This window comes from Pectinophora gossypiella, unplaced genomic scaffold, assembly GCF_024362695.1.
Source record: "Pectinophora gossypiella unplaced genomic scaffold, ilPecGoss1.1 Pgos_43, whole genome shotgun sequence".
NCBI lineage: Eukaryota > Metazoa > Arthropoda > Insecta > Lepidoptera > Gelechiidae > Pectinophora > Pectinophora gossypiella.
Genome location: NW_026063253.1, coordinates 185,746 through 208,867, shown reverse-complemented (window position 1 = coordinate 208,867; position 23,122 = coordinate 185,746). Strand labels below are relative to the sequence as shown.

The 23,122-nt window shown below is 37.8% G+C and overlaps 1 protein-coding gene across 1 annotated transcript in view; it reads right to left on the bottom strand.

Annotated features, from left to right (window-relative positions):
* The window catches only part of LOC126381286 (tolloid-like protein 1), a 151,405-nt gene that overhangs the window by 29,500 nt on the left and 98,783 nt on the right, over positions 1 to 23,122 (bottom strand). The window contains exons 5-7 of the mRNA XM_050030782.1: positions 17,982 to 18,306; positions 17,426 to 17,649; positions 16,643 to 16,821 (exon numbers count right to left, since the gene is read on the bottom strand). Coding sequence (XP_049886739.1) covers positions 16,643 to 16,821; positions 17,426 to 17,649; positions 17,982 to 18,306 — 728 coding nt within the window. The remainder of the gene's footprint in view (positions 1 to 16,642; positions 16,822 to 17,425; positions 17,650 to 17,981; positions 18,307 to 23,122) is intronic.

The window sequence follows — 23,122 nt, the reverse complement described above, 5'->3', positions numbered from 1 at the left end:
ATAATTTCGAGAAAGGTTCTTGATGCTGAGAAAAAAACAAAACAAGATCTTAGTAAACAAAAGCTCTAATCAATTGAAGTCACTGTGGTCTTGTAAAATATTTAAAACATTTTTTGATGTGACTTATTGTAGATTTGCCGCAGATGGCATTAATTTCTCACCCGGTATAAAATTTAAGACAACAGGCCTGTGGGTGCCCAGTTGGGCGCGAACCTCGGCTAAAGGCGTCGCCTGAGAGGAAGAATATTTGAAAGAATTAATCGACCCTAGTGGGTTGACAGCGATAAACGAAATCTGAATAAGGGAAATCGTCGAGCACGCCGGCGGAGTCGGTATCGGAAGGTTCTGAACTGTGGGCTTGTGGTTCATCGGCTTGCTTCTTAATCGACGAGCGCCGGTTGGAACCCCGCTCGTTTATGTTATGATAATAATCATAGTTGAATCAACTGTTGATGTAGCTGCAGACATTTTCTTATCCGTCGAAAATGAAAAGGACAGATGATTGACATTGTTAATTTTAAAAAAGGCATCTTGCTGGCATTGGGGACCCTATAGGAACTACTACTACTTATACTTGTGAGTAAAATTCAATTTAGCATATCAAACATGAAGCGTTTCAATTTGCAATTCATTTATGTAAGGGAAAAAAATCACGCTAACTTTAAAACCACAATACAATACGATACAAATACACTTTATCGCACCAAAATAAAAAGAAATAATTACTTACAAAAAAGACTCTTAACTAAGTAAATGGCAAATGGCGGCCACCACCACCAGTTCGATATTTCGTTTTAATAAGCTTAATTTCTCTAATTTTAGCTTTCAAACTAGCCGGATGGTGTAGCCGGCGGTTTATTTTAGTTAATTTAATAATCGTGTATTTATTTGAACTTCATGTGACCTCTAAAGGTAATCTGTTTACCCAAATTGTCGTTGCCAAATGCCTTTAACGAATAAAATTTAGTATAATCTATAGTCATCACTAGGGTACGAGTAAGGTGTCCTACGAGTGTACAGTTAACAAAAATGAAATAACTTCAAATAATAATGAGGATCACTAAACCCTATCATGTTTATTAGAAGCATAAACTAAACTTCATTAAATAAATGATAAATTAACAAAATGTTATTTGTATCTATCTTATTAGGCCTGAGTACTCTTTGGGACTGCCCACAGTTTGGACACATTACCCTTACAAAATGTTCATATTAAAATTTTTATACAAACTAAGCAAAGGCAAAGGTATAAACGTCATTCAGCCTACTTCAGGAGAAAATCAAAAATATTTTTTTTTTGTAATAGCATAACGTTTCATTTAAAAATATAATTAAATACCTTACATACCCAATTACCAAATTAATTCTACCCTCAAACGGCTGTGATTTGAAATTGCTTATAATTTCGGGTTCCCAATCGAAAACAGATCTTTAAAGGCGATTCCAAATTGATTTGCATAACCCAATTTTAAATGAAGTGAAGAAGTTAATTGGGTGCAAATTGCTTGAAATGGGTTTCGAAGCTTTAATAAGAGTAACATAATTTTCCCAAATGAATCTTATTTGAAAACAGCTGGAGTTTGAACGGCCTTTGGGTTGAACAATGTGGGCCTTATATAAAAAATATACTAAAAGAAAAATATTTTCTTTTTATTAATATCAAAATTATGGTAAACGCATCTATCTACATAGCATCACGCTGATATCCCCGGAGGGGTAGGCAGAGGTGTAGGTTTAGTATATACAGGGTGTTAGTGACATCGTAACGAAAACTTTGAGGGATGATTCAGACCATGTTTCTGAGTTGATATCAAGTGGAACTGAAAATAATAAGAACAAAACACTAAAATTTTCATTAATTTTCCGACAGGAAATTCCACTTGACAACTCAGAATCACGGTCTGAATATACCCCTGAGTATTCGTCACGGTGTCACTCACACCCTGTATACTCACTCCTCGCCAGCTGAGCTTAAGTCCCATCTAAATATATAAAAGGAGAAACTGACTGACTGACATATCAACCCACAGCCTTAACTGCTAAACGTAGGCATTTGAAATTTGGAAGGGACGTAGCTTAGGTACCGTAGAGGTGCACTAAAAAAGGAATTCCCGAAATTCCCACGGGAACGGGAATTAGCGGGAAAATCCTTTTGTATAAAAAATCTAAACCACTTAAGTTAGACGCTTGAAATTTGGCATGCAGGTACCTTAGTAAACTTAAAGCTTAGTTGCAACAGGATAATGCAAAATTCCCACGGGAACGGGAGTTAGCAGGCAAAAGCATTTGTATGAAAAAATCTAAACCGCGTAAGATATGAGTAGATGTTTTCAATCTTGCATGCATAACTTAGTAAATAAAAAGTTTAGTTATGGCTGTATTTTGAAAAATGGGAGTTAACAGGAAAAAAATGTTGTATCAAAAAAATCTGAACTGCATAAGTTAGTGCTTGTGACATGCACTTCCACACACATAAAGATCTCTATTTTATAACACGCCACGCGGACGAAGTCGCGGGCAAAAGCTAGTTAGCGAGCCTATTGCTATTAACTGGACACAAATCACAAACATGAATTCAAAACCATAAAGTCGAATTACGACGATCGATCGTCGTTCATCTATCTACGAATAATAATATTCCACAAAACGCAAGCCGGATACCCTTTGCACTAACAAAACGAACCAACTCCATTAGGGTCCGATTTCCATGTCTCCACATCTGACATAATATTTTACGAGTCATTTCATATTTCCACCGCCGGATCACGATATAACAATAGCTACTCATATTTTGAAGGGGCAGAGTAAAGATTTTTGTATCGGTACCAAAGTGGCTCCAAATGATTTTATACAATACTTACACAAAGATAAACATATTATCATAGACGACAAACATACCTTATTTTTATGACGTGGCTTATTGTAGATTTGCCGCAGATGGCATTAACTACTTGGCCGGACAAATGGGGAGGGCTGAAGGCTCTCACTCGGTACAAAATTTAAGACAACAGACAAACATACAGTATGTTAGTGACATCGTACCGAATAGGTACTGAGGGGGATGATTCAGACTAAGTTAACAAGTGGAAGTTGGTTATATACTGAGTTTTTTTTTAAATTATTTCCAATTCTATACTTTTGCGATGGAAAATTACACTTGTTATATACCTACTCAGAATAATGAGCTGAATCATCCCCCTCAGTATTCGTTCTGAAATAACCAATATGAATAATGTTACTTTGTTTAAATTAATCGAAACTGGTTGTTTAATTTCAAGTCTTTGGTCCTTATAAATCACTGTTAATAGTAGTAGAGTAGTATTACTAGAGAGTGAACTATTAGTCAGATGGGTACCTAGTCAGAAGACATCGTTGTATGCACACCACAACCTCATGAGATCAGCGCACGACCGGAACGGGTGGTGAAAAAACGAAGCCACCCAGCAGTGGGATGATGCGGACTAGTTGATGATGATGATTTTGAAGAAGACACTTCAATCAACAAAAAATAGATTGGTTCCTATGCTTGTCTGGAAGAAATTGCTTTGGAGCAATATGTTCTCATGTTTCCACTATGTTGTGTAAGTTTTGTGTTTCCGTTATTGTGCAATAAAATAATTATTTGATACATACATACATAAACTCACGCCTATGGTAAGCAGAGACTATAGAATTCCCTCTGCTTCGATCCTGACACACTTCTTTTTCTTCTTTTTTATTATTTGATTTAATAAGTAGTTGAACGTAAAAAGCGCCAACAAAACAGCCTGATATAATATTTTATTTCCTATTTCCTCGTTCGTTAAGATACGACAAAATCAAACCCCGCGGCACGGGTTCCGTCGCGTGGCGCGAATAATATCTTCAACTAATAGCCGTAACATGGTATAAGAAGACCAGGGGCAAGTTTAATAAAACTTACAATTGTAAATTACAACGACAATTTGGTGTTCATTACGTAGCTAATATGAAACTGAAAAATATTCGTGATCACACACTCCGCAATGTACATCAAAATGTCATTGTAATTTACAATTGTAAGTTTTATTAAACAGGCCCCAGGTATGCTCAAAACTGACAGCTAACATTTCAAGGTTAGCCCAGCTGACGTCATCCCGCCCTGTTTTGCCATTTCATAATAAGTAAATTACCCACGAGCCTACGACCAATGTTTTTATACTTACTTTGCAATGAACTTTTAGTAAAAGATTCACTTACAGTTTTAATATTTTTTGTATATGTGACAAGTAATAGTAATAAAATATATTAGTCAGTAATTCACTTAATTTTCAATAATAGAATTTATGTCCTTGGAATGTTGGAGATGCCAATTGAAGGTAACACTTACGTCATCAATGGGCTAGCAATGGCGGCTTGGATTGAGCATACCTGGTCTTCTTATACCATGAGTCGTACAACGTTTATACAGTTAGATAGGATTCGCTGCGTCTATTGGTCACAAGTCACAAGCCTCGACATAATTAGAATAGAATAGAATAGAATAGAAAAAGTTTATTATAAAAGGACGCCACACACAAAAAAAAGTCAACAACATCATATCAAATTTCCACTAAAACAATTACAAAAAAGCAAGACGGATGTTTGTCGAAATGACCATAAGGTGGTGGTGGACGTCCTGAGATAAAAGGGCCTCACTCAGCACAAGTCGCGGCGTGAACCACGACGCTGGTATTATGTGGACCCTGTTAGGTGACGCACGAACATCGTATTCCATAAACATGTGTTAATGGTGTGTATATTCAAATTCAATTCAAAAATATACATTAAAATATATACCAAATTATTTTAATAGAATTAGAGTGTACATAGACAAATATTCGCGTTGCAGAACCCGTGTCGCGGGCGCTAAGCATCGTTGAAACGGTGTAATCATTTCAACCATTAATATATAACCCGTATTTGGAAGGGAAAGGGAGGGAAACTATTTGTGTAGAGGTATAATAATTTGAGTGATTTGAAGCGAGGTCATACTATAAAGGACATTATATTAAGGACGTTGGTGGTATAGGATAGTATAATTTTGATTATCGACTAAGGGTTGTCTCCTCGAGGACTCCTCTCTAATACATTATACATAATAGATTATCTCTTTGGGCTATGGATTTGTACCATGTGACTGTAATATTATTATGATCGTCATTTTTCTTCCTGTGGACGTCTCTTTCCTTTATCTGCGTATTTATTATTATTTATTTATTTGTACTAACAAAACAGTTCCAGATCTTTTATTGTAATATTTCTTTCTTTAATTGTTTTATTTCTACCTTCCATGTGTAACACGAAGGCGTTTTTTTGTACTCTTTATTTATTTTTTTAATTTATTGTGCGGTTACTCGCAGTTCACCGATCGGCGGCGTGGGTTGAAAATCAGTGTTGCCCTCTGGGTAAATTTTCACTGCACCCTGGCCGTTTTTGGTGAACTGCAGCGCCCATATACCTTAATGGTTTCCAACTAAATATTCATGTGTGTATATTTTTAATGTTGTAAATGTATATGTGTGTTGAGGAGCTCGGTGGCGCAGCGGTAAACGCGCTCGGTCTGCGATTGTTGATGTTAAGCAACTTTCGTAAAGGACGGTCATAGGATGTGTGACCACAAAAAAAATGTTTTCATCTCGAGCTCCTCCGTGCTTCGGAAGGCACGTTAAGCCGTTTGTCCCGGCTGCATTAGCAGTCGTTAATAACCATCAATCCGCACTGGGCCCGCGTGATGGTTTAAGGCCCGATCTCCCTATCCATCCATAGGGAAGGCCCGTGCCCCAGCAGTGGGGACGTTAATGGGCTGATGATGATGAATGCCTCTCATTTTTGAATAATTTTGTATCCCGAGAAATGAGAAAATACGTAATTATCGCATTAAATCTGAACAGCGCCATCTATGAGCTCATGTTATGTTATATTATTTACTTATTATACGGTTAGTCCTACATAAGAATAAATGTTTCATTATGAATAAACATATTTACTTCATTAATTTTATCAGCGGATTTACAAGGCAATGTTTATTTAAATATTATCCTTATGGGTGTTGTTACAAGCTTGGATTTTCAGGATTTCCTTGTTAGAGAGAGCCTATTTACCCTATGTTATGTACATACGGTTGGTTACTTGAGTAGACTTGATAAATATTTACCTACTAAATATGTTTTTATATCGTAACATAAGCTCAGGACTATATCCCAATTGGGGGAGGCAGAGGTACATCATCGCAAGATGAACTAAGTACCCAGACCTCACCGAGCTGTCTGTTAGACCTAAGTGTAGGTGGTGAGCCGTATCGCCATCTATAATGGTCGAGACAACTGTGTTAGTGACTGTACTTAAATAAATAATGGAAAAGTATCGCAAAAGTATAAACTCAAATAATAAAAAAAAAACAAAGTTCGTCATGAATTTTCACTTGATATAAACTCAGAATCTTGGTCTAAATCATCCCCCTTAGTATTCGTTACGATGTCACTAACACCCTGTATATTAAGTCGAATAAGGAAAAAGATTTTACAATCATTTTTCTCGTACAGTTGCAAGCTGCAATGCGATAGACATTAAATCCTTCTAGATCATTTAACTTCTAGGGCAAAGGGTAACAACACAAAATGGCCGCCAACCGCCATCTTGTTTAATGTATTGTAGTTGGATATAAGGAAGAAATAAATTGCATTTAGATATCTACATGCATAAAGCACCTATTCTTCTTTTTCTATCGTGTGGGTTGTGAGGTTGAATTACCAACCTCACCAACCCTGGTGTCAGGGTTATTATTGGGCCAGGAAAGGTTTCTGACATGACTCATGTAACGATTACTCAGATACACAGTAATTAGTAACCGGGATCAACGGCTTAACGTGCCTTCCGAAGCACGGATCGTCTTCGGACAATCAGGTGATCAGCCTGTAATGTCCTAACCAAACTAGGGATCACAAAGTGATTTTTGTGATATGTCCCTACCGGAATTCGAACCCGGGACCTTGATCGACCGGATCGTGAGACCAACGCTCAACCACTGGACCACGGAGGCCGTTCTAGATACTATCTAGTCATCGCAATATAGACGTTCCTAAAAAGACGTGTCTAGTTATGGACGAGCGGTCTAGATTTCACAATGAGGTGAGCTGTGGAATGTGGTACAAAGTTCAGTTGGATTATGCACGATTACGATGACCTACTGGATTATACGATCGTAAATTGAGCAAATTGAACATTTCATACTGTTACGTTAACGTGTTATTCATAGTTGCCTGGAAGAGATAGATATTTTACGATAAAGCCATCTATTGTAGTCTAGATAAACTTTACATAGATACGAATACAATATAATAATTATAAAATAAACTCTGTCCTATTTATTTTCAAACTTATCTCGAGAACCAATGCATCGATCTGCATTATGCTGTTTTTGCTGTTATGGTCTGCATTTCTCTAAGAAGACTAAAGAATAAAAAATCGATAAAAGCCTAACATCCTCAGTGGTCTAGTGTGGTTAGAGCGTTAGGCTCACGATCTAGAGGTCCGGGTTCGATTCCCGATGGGGACATTTTTGAAATCACTTTGTGACACTATCCTTTGTTTGATAAGAACTGCTTGAATCACTTAATTCTCCGAAGTCGATTCCGTGCTTCGGAGGGCACTACTTAGTCATGTACCTTTGGCAGCTTAATAGTAACCCTTACACCAGGGTTGATGAGGTTGGGACTCCACCTCACAACCCACACGATAAAAGAAGATGGTAATGAGTAGATAGGTCAATAATGCAATTATTCGTCTGCCAGCCGATAAACACTGATTAAGTACATGGTTAGGTCTACAAGCTTATCGTATATAAGGTCAAGGTATCAATCAAGGATGAGTAATAAACGACTGATTAACTAAACAATTTCATATTCGATGACTGTAAGAAACTTTATACACTGCCATGGTATAAGAAAACCAGGTATGCTCAGTCCTATGAGAAGCCGCCATTGCTAGCCCTTTGTTGACGTAAATGTTATACCACTGTGTTACCATTAAATTGGTATCTCCAACATTCCAAGGAATAAATTTTATTTCTGAAAATTAAGTGAATTACTGTTACTTGCCACAGATACAAAAATCATTAAAACTGTAAGTAAAACAAAGTTAATTAAAAACATTGGTCGTGGGTAATTTATTTTTTCCGAAATGGCAACACAGGGTGGGATTACGTCAGCTGGACTAACCTTGAAATATTAGCTGTCACATTTCAGCATACCTGGTTTTCTTATACCATGTACAGTGCTACTTTTTACAGCGACGCAAGCGTATGACAGCAGCTCCACAGCGTCGCTACATGCACCATAGCCAAGCTGCAAACGATTATGAAGAAATAGAGTTGAGAAGTTGCTATGTTTTGGGTTGAATTGCTTTTTTTTAATATTAATCGCGAGCGGAAAATAAAAGCCGTGTTTGTCGCTCACTCCACCTTAGTAATTTCGTTTATTGGCGTTGGTTAATAGCGACATCTGTTAGATTTCTTTGTCACTAAGTTACATTTTCAAATATCTTGACATTGGTATCAATTCCTGGAGACTCCGTCTAATTTTATTTTAAGTTATACCTGTCATTTTCTTATCCGCTGAAAAAGAAAGGGACGGTTAATCGACAGGCATAAAATTTATGGAACACACGTCAATTTTAAGCAGAAATCTAAAACAACCGTCTAAAAATTTTACATCAGCCAATAACCCGACAGAGTTAAGTAGACAGCTTGTCAAACGTATTACATACTAGCGAGATGCCTATTTTATTCGCCCGGGTTATTCATTCGTTTTAAAATTAACTTGTCGACAATGATCCGTGTCTTCCTTTTCTGCGGATAAGAAAATGACGGGTATAACTTAAAATTAGGAGGTGTCTGCAGGAATCGGGGCGATTGAGGTAAAAACGAACGAACGAAATTAAATAAGTGTGTTCAGCAATGTATGCAAACGACAATGTTTCCAGTAAATATTCTCTGGAATTGCATTGAGGCGCAGTGTGGTCCATTGCAGAATTAATTTAGATAACGAGGTTATCGCTTGCACCGTTCTAGCAAGCATTGCTCTAACAATGTATGCCGAATACAATTTCGCGTTTGCGTATCTTATTACTAGTTACATTTATTATTTATTATACGTACTTACCGAGTATTTTTACGATACAAAATAGTGCAAGTTATGTGTTGGAGTGTGTTATAAAGGTGTTTACAACATGCAAAACAAATGTAAGTGATAATTATCTGTTTATTCTTGGTTAGTAGATTTAAGTTTTTTTTGGTATTTTTATTGTTTTTTTTACTGTATACTCAATGTTTAATTAAGTAAAGAAATAAAAAAAATACCATGAATAAAGATATTTTAAAAAGAAAAATACTAGTTCCATTTTCAAATACTCGTACCATCACAATCTCCCTAGCTGTATCCCGTTTTCACAAGGTCACTTATCCTGAAGATTTGACAGGTCCGGTTTTTTGCAGAAGTAGTTGCTTCTGTCAGTTTTTCCTTCACACCCAAGAGAGGAAATCCAGCTCAATATTTATCTGGAATGTGGGTTTCCTCACGAGGTTTTCCTTATCCGCTGAGCAAAGAAAATATGGACGAGCTGACCTGTTACTAGGAACCATAATTGATTCGAAAATAGAGCAATGGTTACGTTTACGGCTTCGGAGGGCTACTTACTGATATAAGTAAGTAGTCGTTACATGAGCTATGTCAGAGGCCTTTGGCGGCTCAATAATAACCTTAACACCAGGGATGATGAGGTTGGTAATTCAACTCACAACCCACACGACAGAAGTAGAAGAATTTTTTGTGGTATAAAGTTTTAAATCCGCCTCTGAAAATTACCCTTAATCCTCATGCGTACAGAACGCATGCAAATCAAGATGAGCAGACCTGTAATTCTGTCGCTTCCGTCTATGGTTAAAATCAGTGTGGTTTGATCGTAGCAGAATCCAATCCAATTACCCAATCCAATCCAATTACTTTTACTACTCGTCAAATGTTGATTGTTTGCCACTACGCATATACTTAATTTATTTTAGGTAGTTACAAAAGTTTACAAACACGTCCGATAAAAAGAAATAGATCGATGAATATAAAATATAAATAAATTACTTTGTTGTCGGTGGAGTAATCGCTACCATTTTCATTACTCCATAGATAGGGCGTGAAGAATGGTGGTTGCCCCAATCGCCTTCCGTTCCGCAGTAAGTACACCGACCCATTTCTCAATCGGTGATGTTCTAGCTAGAGCCCTACTAGAATCCATTTCCTCGGCTTCCAACCAGTCCGAACTGTCAGAATTTTTAATTTTATATGGAAACATAATAGTGGACTAGTAATAATAATAACAAAATGAAATGATATCCGATCCGTTATATGTGCTAGATTCGATTCCGAAGAAGCCCTAAGCGTAACAAGCAACTAAATGCACATTGCGTAAAACGGACTACATTGAATGTTCTTAAAATACCTAGTTGTCAAACAGCTGAGCATCACAAAAGATGTAGAGCTTACGGGAAGCGACATCCTTCCTTCCTGCAAGCGTGCTTGTACGAATATAGGTCGACATACGCATCTAGCTAAGACTTCCTTACACCGACACGTAATTCTAGTTGGTCGAGGTCAAATTACATCTTTGTGACGCTGTCGCGAACGGTAATAGGCATTACGGTATGGCGCGTATGAGTTTTGAGTGTTTTATCTTTTAGTAATGTATCAGCTTGATGAAGCATTCTCTTGAAGGCGTAAAGAGCTACGTGGTTTTTAGAAGAAGCCATTTGATATTAAGTATCATGCAGGTAGTAAATAGGCATTTTCTTATGCATATACTTAACTAGCTTTCTGCCTGCGATCTTGTACGCGTGGAATCCAGTTATCGCGCGCGGCAAAATTATCTTAGGTTCTTTCCTAAGCCTCAAACTATCTCCATACTACATTTCATCCAATTCGGTTCAGCGGTTGAAGCTTGAAAACGTAACAGGCATACATAATTACTTTCGCGATTATAATGTTATGCACTAGTTATGTAAAGAGTAGTAAGTTTCTGTTGCCTACCTACATATAACGTGAGGCAGAAAGTTAATTTAAGTTGGTGACGTTTGTATAAGGATTTAAGTCAAGATTCGTCATACATTCAGGTCAAGTGCCTACGTGTGCGGTTCTGGATGCGTGCCACCCTAGTTACTTATTGCGTGGAGTGGCTCGTGCGCGTTGACACTCGAGTGTTGAGATAAGCAGAAAGCAAATTGTCGCTTTTTATGTAAGTATGCGAAAACGATAGCCAAGTGGAGCCGTGGTAGGTCAGTTGAACGCTTGCCTCTCACTTTGAGGTCGCAGGTTCGAATCCAGCACAGGCCGCAATCAATGATTGTCAAATTTGTTCTCGAATTCATGTTTGGATCATAAATGATTATCACGTGCTCAGCTGAAGGAAATCATTGTGAAGAGACCCACATTCCCGAGAAATACATTTTTCGGAAGTATGTGACCTAATTTGTATTGGGCTGGTTTTCCCTTTATGGGTTGGAACGTCAGACAGGCAGTCGCTTTTGTAAAAAACCGGACCTGTGAAATTTCAGGTTAGGTAAGCGGACCCTGTGAAAAACTGGATAATGCTAGGGAGATGATGTTGCATGCGAAAACGATCTGTCTCTATAATATCACGACTCCAAGTCAGCTCCAACGGAATCCTGAGGGCACTGTATGAGCATAAGGTTAGGTTATGTTAGATTCTCCCATTTTGAAAAGGTGGCTAAAGTTACACGTCTCTTCTGTCCCTTTCTTCCAATAGTAGGTAAACATATGGGTATATTTTACTTTTTAGGAAAGTGTGTGATAATCTAAATTCCGAACCGACCGCCCCCCGCGACCAAACGACCTCCGCGGTTCAGTAGTTCAGCGCTAGGCTCACGATCCGGAGGTCCCGGGTTTGATTCCCGGTGGGGACATATCACAAAAAATCTTTGTGGTTCTAGTTTGGGTAGGACATTACTGGCTGATCACTGGATTGTCCGGAAGTAAGATGATCCATGCTTCGGAAGGCACGTTAAGCTGTTGGTCTCGGTTACTTACTGATGTAAGTAAGTAGTCGTTACATGAGCCATGTCAGGGGCCATTGGCGGCTCAATAGTAACCCTGATACCAGGGTTGATGAGGTTGGTACTCCACCTCACAATCCACACGTTAGAAGAAGAATCTAAATTTAATATATGATTTAATATAATTTGATATAATGAAACTTAATTTGATGCAAAAGGCTGTTACAAGCATATTTCGTAACAGGTATCAGTAAAACGCTTTCCGTGCACGCTTGATGATTAGACAGTCTCAATTGAGTTAATGCTCTTCAACACGCGAAGGGCAATTGGTGTGGACTACAGAAAAAAATACTTTAATTTACATGTCTGTCCTTTTTAAAACAATGGACCGGCATATGAGAGCGACGAGCTGATCAACTGTCACCGTGAGGTTCATCATATCCGTATATAAGGTCCATCTTAGGATTTGGTATCAGAAATGGCTGTATTATCTTCGGAGCGCGTGTGGCTCTATACAGGGAGTTAGTGACATCGTAACGACAGCTTTGACTAATGATTCAGACCATGATTCTGAGTTGATATCTAGTGGAATTTTCCGTCGCAAAAGTATAGAACTGAAAATAATTAAAAAATACATTAAAATTTTAATAAATTTTGAGACGGGAAATTCCACTTGATGTTAACTCAGAATCATGAGCTCAGTATTCGTTACGATGTCACTAGCACTCTGTATATCTCAATCGGGGGGATTAATATAATATAATTGTGTATTTATGTAAATAAAAGTTACTAATGTAGTAGAGTAACCCCGTACTATGTAGTATTGTATATTGTATTGTACTGATTAAGTGAATACAAGCTTTATGCAGACTGAAAAAATAACCAATTCACAAAGACACACTTGAGGATAGTTAAAAACCTTAAAGTTGTCATTTGATTTTTTATGTAAGTACCTAACTACATACGTACAAAAACTCACGCCCGTATCACTTACTGGGTTGAGCAGAGCCACAATTACCTATTTTTTTTTATTGCCCATAACAATAGCTGAACCGTTTGTCTGTCTTGTGTTAGTCTTATTGTTTTATATCCTGTTCTGTGTACAATAAACTGTTAAATAAATAAACAATAAATATATATATAAACAATTGTTCGTCTTGTTAAAAAAGACACAATCCCTCTGTCGGATTCTATAACAGGCCCGGGAAGACAAGCAGCTGAACGTTTTTTGATTTTACTCGCTCCCAAACCAGCATAGACGCTGTGCTAAAAAGTGCCTATCTTCATCCATCACAAATCAAATCAAAGCTGTCAAAACTTCAGGTTAGGTAAGCTGACCCGTGAACACGGAATAACGCTAGGTAGTTAGATATCAAAAACAAGGAAACGAACGCCAAGGTAATCCTTATCTTATCTTATGAGGTTGTGAATTCAATTCACACAAATCCGCCTTTCCTATATCTACCACTGGGAAGGAAAAATTACAAAATGTTTTTCAGGTAACGTCATAAGGAAAAACTGATAGTAATACGCGTGAAAAAACATCGCGCGTCAGGACTGAATTTTATATTACTGGTTTTATCCTGTAACACTCCGTTGGTACAAAAAAATCGCACTAATTTCAGACTGCATAAATACATTTCCCATTTCAATTGCATTATAGTGCAGGGCCCGCTATTAACTTGTCTTAATTTTATTTTATTTGGTAAATAAATATTTTTTACTTTTTTACTTTAGTTAAATGGTTATTTTACTCGGCTCACCACCTATCACGTTGGTCTAACACAGTGGTTCCTAACCTTATTAATGTCACTACCACTGTGAACAAGTATGGAAATTGAGTTTACCCCTAATTTAAAATAATTAAAACCACACAAATTCGAAAGAATTATGTTTATTATGTAAGTAAGAAAATGCACGTTTAGATAATTAGTAAAGTAATATTTCCTTGTAATATTTTCTTTTAAGTTAATAAGTAAGAGCCGTGGTAGCCCAGAACGCTTGCCTCTCACTTCGAGGTCGCAGGTTCGAATCCAGCACAGGCGTAAACCAATGATTGTCGAATTTGTTTTTGAACACATGTTTAGATCATAAACGATTATCACGTGTTCAGCGGAGAAGGAAACCATCGTGAGGAAACCCACATACCCCTGAAATGCATTTTCGAAGGTATGTGACCAAACCTGTATTGGGCTGGTTTTCCCTTGGGCGGGTTGGAAGGTCAGACAGGCAGTTGCTTCTGTAAAAAACCGAACCTGTCAAATCTTCAGGTTAGGTGAAAAACGGGATAAAGCTAGGAAAATGGTTTTCTTTTAAATTAATGATAAATACAAAATCAACATCAAAAGTAACATTACGTAAGCTCACTACTATATTCCTAATTGGGCTAGCACATCAATCGCAATGCCTTTCGGGCGAGTCGACCACATAGTTCCAGTGTAAGTGTCAACTGGCACACAATAAATTCAAGCTTTTTGTTAAACCAACGTTGGTAGTGAGCCTTGATAAGGTAAGGTAAACCTAGCTCAGACGCTGGCGGGTAGCGGAGGGTAGTCATTCTTCGTTATTCTATACGTAGTATAGAACGAATTCCTTATTCTTTGCTTTGACGCAAAGAACGCCAAAGAACATACTTTAACATAAATGGGTTTGAGCGTAAATAAGTTTTGTTTATTCAACTCCCTTTATCTCATGTTTTCGGTTGTTCTGTGTTTTCGTGTTCTTTAAATGGTTTTATCTTGTCCTCAGATGTACTTTGTGGCAGTGAATAAATGTACTTTGTTGATACTTTCGTTTCAGAAGTGCGGCTCAGTTGAAAAGTGTGGTCTACTGGGAAATGATATATGGATGAAAACATTTTATCTTGCTTTCTAGACTTTTAAAAGTAAAACTTTAATTTACAAAAAAAAAATAAATAATTTACAAATAATTTACTAGGTAGTAAGTAGATTCATTTCTAAAAATTCACGCACTTTAGACATAGTACTTACTTAAACAATTTTTAACGGATAACTATTTTATTTCATTTTATTATTATCTTAGACTATGGTGATTGCGACTGTATTTATTTTTGATTTTATTACTACTAATACAACACGCGTTGAACAATTCAACAGCCAAGCTTTCAATCGAATTGTTCTGCAATCGGATGACAATTCGATTTAATTTTGCGGGGCTTCAGACACTGATACCGGGTGAGAGCCTTTAGCTCTCCTCATTTGTCCGGCCAAGTAGGTAATGCCATCTGTGGCAAATCTACATAATCAAAGTCACGTCAAAAAAAAAATCAGACACTTTGAACACATGTTTAAAGCTCTCACTGTAGAATAAAGAATAAAAACTACGTACAGAAGGGTAACAAGTCTCCGCCCCGCACCAATTCGTGTCGGGCGCCGACCTTACCTCGTCTGGGTCTTACTTTAGTCCTAAATGGCTGTAAACCGTTTATAAGGGCTCAAACTGGATGACAGCGGCAGCGGCGCGGCGGCGATAGCGGCGGGGGGCGCGGCGCGGCGGCCGCTGTCCCGTTTTCGATGCCAGCGGCCAATTCGCGCGGTGTTGCGGCGGTATAGAGTTGTGTCTTAAATGAACGCGATGTCGAAACGGCGACAACGCATTTTCGATTATAGTTATTTTGTTTCGTACGATTTATTATGGGCAAAAGAAGATCTGAATCCCTATAATGAACAAAGGAAACAAAAACGCGAGTTTAAAACGCAGACACCGCTCAACTAGAGCGCACCGCTCGTACCCCGCTCATCGCGTCGCTGCCATCGAGAACACTTCAATATAAATCTTAGCATTTGAACGCGCCGCTCCCCGCACCGGCGCCGCCGCCGCGCCGCTGCCGTTGTCATCCAGTTTGAGGCCTAAGTAAGAGAGAGAGGGGCGGTGTGTCTCGCTCACAGCAACGCGTAAGGCGTTACGCGTTAAAAAACAAATGTACGGAATATCCGGAATGTAATATTTTATGACCAACAAAAATGTCACACCAGTATTCTTTCAGCCGGCTTTATTTCAATTCTGTAAATTATTACCGCTCTTTCAAAATGGATGACGTACGATTGACGATTTATGAAGTCACCCTGTGCACTATTCAATTCACTGGGTTTTCTCGTTTGGAGTTATGGAGAGCACATGTAAAACATACCACATACATTCACACACACATGCATGTACTTAGTCATGTAGTGTGTGTACGTACATGTAGTCGAATACTACGGCAGATCAAACCAACTTATATTATCTACTTTTCTTGACTAGTTGATTTAATCTCAGGTACAAACAAAAGATTTCTATGTACCTACCTAGTTGGTGGCAATATTACAGTGGGAAGGTCGCGGTATATAAAGCGAAGGAGAAAAAGACATGAAATTGGATATGTCCTAAGAACAGCTTCAGCACGGTCTGCCGAACGGCGTGCGTGTATGAAACGATTGAAGATTATGAAGGCAGCAAGAGAAGTATGTCAGGATCCAATCTGCTTACCCCGATGGGAAGTAGACGTAAGTTTATGTATGTATGAACAATGGGAAAAGATTGCGATGAAAAGCGAAATTATTTTCAATAATAATAAGATCCACTTACCAGGCATGATGTTGTCCCTGATGATCTGCACGTGGTGATCTCTATCCGGCCTGGTGTGCTCGTGCCAGAAACCGACCACGTGGCCGAGCTCGTGGACGACAATGCCGAACTTATCGCAGTTCTTGCCGATGGAGATAGCTTGAGCCCCGCCGCCGCGCTTACCGACGAATGAGCAGCAACTGAGGTGGTTGATAATCATAACATAAATAGCTAGCCAGGGTTGATGAGTTTGGCAATTTACCTCACAACCTATAGCTTAGCCTAGCAACATACAGATATACGTCCTACTGCTAAGCACAGGTCTCCCCTTATCCAATTAAAAGGATGTATACTCCACCACGCTGTTTAATTGTGGCTTGGAGGTGTTTGGCCTAGTAGCCCGGAACCAACGGCTTAACGTGCCTTCTAGAGTTATCATCTTATTTTTTCGGACAATCAGGTGATTCAACCTGCAATGACCTAGTCAAACAAAAGAGAGCCTCATAAAGTCATTTCGAAAATGTCCTCATTGAGTATCGTACCTGGACGTCCAGATCATGAGCTTAATCTTTCGAACGCCGGAACGCGGATCTCGACCAGACACAATGTAAAATCTATTGTGTCTGGTATCTCGGCATATGAGAGGTTAATGCTCTAACCACTAGATCAAGGAGTCGCTCATGATATCTTAGATTTTTGAAGGCGGTTCATGAGTTATTACACTTAGTTAGACCCACTACTAACCGAATTGGTTTACCAGAATGCAATAACAGACTTCAAGAATGTACACAAATTATGACTTACCCACAAGGTCTTTCGGTGAAAACTATATAGTCCTTATGCAAATCAGCGTCTCTTTCGACAAATTTGACGCAAGTAAAGTTCTCCCAATGCCTCATAGCCTGTTTGAAGAGAGATTTGTGAGCTCCACTGAAGTTTCCATCAATTTCATACGGTATCACACCATTCTCCCAAATACGCTCCTTTCTGTTGGTTGCTGCACGAATTGAACGGTGTCTTTTCGTCCTCTGTTGAAAATAATAGAATAATTCAAATATTTTCATAAAAGAGTTGATAGTGTTCATAGCCATGTTAAACCTTTGAGGTGGGAAAAATTCATTTGTTTAAAACGATGTCACACTTCGATGCAGAAAGTGAATGTTTCAAATGAAGGCAATGACAGATAGCATGAAATCTTGAATGTTTTGTCTATTTCAGGGTACACCTAATAGATCTATATAAGGGGCACCACTCGTCCAGATGCCAAGGCCACATCGCCGGCAACGTAACCTTGGTCGTCTTAGTGAGTTATAACCCTATCTTATTAATCTTATCAATGGCTACATAAATTTTCCATTACCTCAGTTCTGTTGTAGAAGTTACTCTCAGCTGCTTCTAAGTCTTCGGATGTGTCACGAAAAAACCAACCCTTAAATTGATCACTGTCTTCTATGTCAGAAGAATTTTCCTTCTTGTCTTTCTTAGGTGGTTTCACTTCAAACCTCTCTTCGAACTCATGTTCAGGTATTTCAAATCTCCGTTCGTCGGATCTATGTTCTTGGCTATTGAACTTCTTTTGATGTCGAAAAAACTTTTTCCTTGCGTGATGTGTTCCTCCGTCGCTTTCATCTAAGGATTTCACTTTGTTCAGACCGTTTCTTTCGCCAGAATGGATGTTTCTGAGTCTGTAAACAAGTGGTCGTTAGAAATAATAAAATCTGCTTGATTTTTCTGAAAAAATCAGAGTTCTTATTATAGAGAATCTGCGGGAGCATAGCTGGTGGGACCAAAATATGTACACCCACGAAATGTTACTGAGCACACAAAATAATTTCTCATGGTGTTTTTGAAGGTGCCTTCCAGCATATCAGTCTGAATGCAACTAATGAATTCTGGGATTACCGAGCTATGCAAATGCTGCATTTATTATAGTAAGTAAATGAGTTAGGTTAAATTAGAGTAAGCCACGCTTATAAATAAAAAAAAAACCTTAATTTGGTATTCTTTAGGCTCCCAAATTAATATGTTATTCATCAGCATGTCATTAAGTACAGATAGCTCAGCCTAGACCCTTCACTTTTGTTGTGCAAAGTACCTAAGTTGTAAACATAACAAGACCAGAGTGAACAGGCACCTTCTGGGCAAGCTTAGGCGTCGTCAATGCCTTGGAAAGTCTGGGGCCAAGAGTAACCCATCAAAGGTTAAAAAAAAACCCTAATTGGGTTAGGCAGAGGTACATCCATCGCAGTATGAACTTAGTACACACATCACCGAGCTGACGCTATTATCTATTTAAAATACCATCAAACAAAACTAAAAGAACAAACCCAGTGGGAACAAAGTGAATTGTAAAGCTGTTTAAAGCAAAATTGTCAATAGCAAAAAGTCTTTTTAAAGTGGTATCTTGTTTGCAGCAGAACGAAGAATGAATGCGGCTAATGAATACCGGCATTAGCGGGCTATGCAGATGCTACGTTTGTAAGAGATGCGACTGGATTTAATCCCAGCCCTTACTATGAGCTTAATACGTACAGTCATGAGTAATATCATGTACCCTCTTTAGAACCCTATCGCACTATTATATTTGACATTTAATGAGACTCACTGTTCAATTTGTCAAAAAAGTTAATGCGATGTCACATTATCAAAGTGTTTACATATTAAGACTCGTGACTGTACATACTCTAGGATATTTTATTGAAATGACACAGTTCTTTACTGTCTAATAATATTAAAGTACAGTCACTTGTAAAAATCTGTACACAATTTATTATTACTGTTGCATTTCACTATTTGATTATGCACATCCTTGGTTGTAAGATTTGCAACTGCTTAATACGTAGATACTGTAGGATATTTGTTGAAGTGACACAGTTAAGACCAATAATATCGAAGAGTTCGAATGGATTTGAGTCCTACAAAAGCACAGTATTTTTCTTAATTCAACCTTCTTAGCACACGCTATTTATGAAAAAACTAGCTTTTGCCCGCGACTTCGTCCGCGTGGCGTGTTATATAAGAGAGAGATCTTTGTGTGTGTGGGAGTGCATATCAAATTTCAAGCATCTAACTTATGCAGTTTAGATTTTTTCATACAATTTTTTTCCCAATAACTCTCATTTTTCAAAATACAGCCAAAAATAAACTTTATATTTACTAAGGTATGCATGCATGCTAGATTGAATCAATTGATTGAATTGATTTTTTTTTAATTGATTGTTCATTGAGTTTTAATTTTAATACACACTTCCTCTCTTCCCTTCAACGTTGCTGTGCCCTACAGGGTCCATGTTTTAGTTCCTATGCCTATGTAACACCCCATTGTACTACATGGAATGCAATAAATAATTTAATTGAATTGAATTGAAAACATCTATCTTACGCGGTTTCGATTTTTTCATACAAATGTTTTTTTCCCGCTAACTCCCGTTTCCGTGGGAATTTTGCAATATCCTGTTGCAACTAAGGTTTAAGTTAACTAAAGTACCTGCATGCCAAATTTCAAGCGTCTAACTTAAGCGGTTTAGATTTTTCATACAAAAGGATTTTCCCGCTAATTTCCGTTCCCGTGGGAATTCCGGGAATTCCTTTCTTAGTGCACCTCTACGGTACCTAAGCTATGTCCCTTCAAAATTTCAAATGCCTACATTTAGCCGTTCAGGCTATGCGTTGATATGTCAGTCACTGAGTCAGTCAGTTTCTCCTTTTATTTAGATTTGATTTTTTCATACAAATGTTTTTTCCCGCTAACTACCGTTCCCGTGGGAATTTTGTAATATCCTGTTGCAACTAAGCTTTAAGTTTACTAAAGTACCTGCATGCCAAATTTCAAACGTCTAACTTGAGTGGTTTAGATTTTTCATACAAAAGGATTTTCCCGCTAATTCCCGTTCCCGTGGGAATTTCGGGAATTCCTTTCTTAGTACACCTCTACGGTGTCTAAGGTACCTGCGTGCCAAATTTTAAACATCTTACTTGAATGGTTTAGATTTTTCATACAAAAGGATTTTCCCGTCAATTCCCGTTCCCGTGGGAATTTCGGGAATTCCTTTCTTAGTGCACCTCCACGGTACCTAAGGTACCTGCATGACAAATTTCAAACGTCTAACTTGAGTGGTTTAGATTTTTCATACAAAAGGATTTTCCCGCTAATTCCCGTTCTCGTGAGAATTTCGGGAATTCCTTTCTTAGTGCACCTCCACGGTACCTAAGGTATCTGCATGCTAAATTTCAAATGTCTAACTTGAGTGGTTTAGATTTTTCATACAAAAGGTATTTCCCGCTAATTCCCGTTCCCGTGAGAATTTTGGGAATTCCTTTCTTAGTGCACCTCTACGGTACCTATGGTACCTGCATGCCAAATTTCAAACGTCTAACTTGAGTGGTTTAGATTTTTCATACAAAAGGATTTTCCCGCTAATTCCCGTTCCCGTGGGAATTTCGGGAATTCCTTTCTTAGTACACCTCTACGGTATCTAAGGTACCTGCATGACAAATTTCAAACATCTAACTTGAATGGTTTAGATTTTTCATACAAAAATATTTTTCCGCTAATTCCCGTTCCCGTGGGAATTTCGGGAATTCCTTTCTTAGTGCACCTCTACGTTATCTAAGGTACCTGCATGCCAAATTTCAAAAGTCTAACTTGAGTGGTTTAGATTTTTCATACAAAAGGATTTTCCCGCTAATTCCCGTTCCCGTAGGAATTTCGGGAATTCCTTTCTTAGTGCACCTCTACGGTATCTAAGGTACCTGCATGCCAAATTTCAAACGTCTAACTTGAGTGGTTTAGGTTTTTCATACAAAAGGATTTCCCTTCACTACTCTGCTCCTATTGATTGTAGCGTGATGAAAAGTATACTATGACCTGTCCAGGAGTGTGAAGAATAATTGTACCAAGTTTCATTAAAATCCGTCCAGTAGTTTTTGTTTCTATAAGGAACATACAGACAGACAGACAGACAGACAGACAGACAGACAGACAGACAGACAGACAGACAGACAGACAGACAGACAAAAATTTTACTGATTGCATTTTTGGCATCAGTATCGATCACTTATCACCCCCTGATAGTTATTTTGAAAAAATATTTAATGTACAGAATTGACCTCTCTACAGATTTATTATATGAAAAAATGTGTAACGTAACGGTCGGAGGGTTGGAAATGTAGGATATTACTATTATGCAAGTCATCATCATTTTATCTCGAGATAAAGGTACCAACATTTGCTGTAAGTTGTTATGACAACTTGTAGATTACACCTGTTAGTGAGTTCATCTAAGTATATAAAAGTTCTTTTGTTTAAGTTTTTATTTTGTAAGTACTTATAAAAGAAAATCTTTGGAAGTCTGCAACATTTACCTACTACCAACATAATGTTTGACTACTAGCTAAACTTCTTAATTACTTAATATAAAGTTAGAAATTTAATCATGTAAGTGTAAGTAAGCTTATATAATTACTTGCTTGAAGTTAGATGATAAATTCACTCTAAAGTGAACTTTTTACAGCTACTTAACATTTGATGTCATTTTATTTATCTTATTCATTTATATCAATTATCATATTCGGTGCTTTGAATTTAGTTCCACCATTATTTGTGTGTTTCTAATCATTATTATTATCAATCTGAATAGATTGACATTCGTAGTTAAATAAATACTTTGCAAAAAAGGTTATTATAAAGTTAATGATTATTTAGAAGGTATGAATGCATGGGATTAACTCTCTGAGAACTGATATTAGGCAGCTAAATTACTCAATTGTATACCAATATTTAAGTTTATTTTTATTTTTTTAAAGAACGTCTAGGGCCCTGTGCCGAGGTTTTTCTTGCAGCTTCTTTTCCCTTTAGCGGTTGTGAGAATTTGCAGTAGTTTTAGGCGGATGAGACGTTCGTTATGTAAAAATTGACGATTCAAAGTGTAACGATGTTACGTGCTGAATAAAGATATTTTTGAATTTGAAAAAATTGAATGACTGTATATCGCTAAAGAGTAAGGGGGAAAGCGCGGGCTGTCTGTCACACGGTAAGAATGAGATGTATGGAGTGTCCGAGTAACATAATTATACATCAATGGAGTGAGAAAGTGTCCTACTTTCGATATTAACGTAGAAATATGACTTAATACAAATTGCTCGCTTAACCAAGTTTAACCTAGTACCGATAGTAAAGGCAAGGCTTTGAGCTAAACGCAGCAATTACGTCAGAAGGCAGTCTTACTCAGGACGCTATTGGGTTCCGATCCCTCTGCAAAGAAACGTAATGAAAACAGCTCAACTGCTAGTGAAGTTGGTAGTTAATTGAGAGCATGTTTAGAAGTGTACAGTGTTTTGAACTCAAGGATGAAAGGATTTTGATACATAATCGTTTTCTATAGGTAGCCTACTGTATTTAGTACGTAGTTACACTGACTACATTATGCTCGTGTGGGTAAATATAATGTTTTGTGTTCTAGTTATTCACGACTGTAACGAATTAGTGTTACGTACAAAATT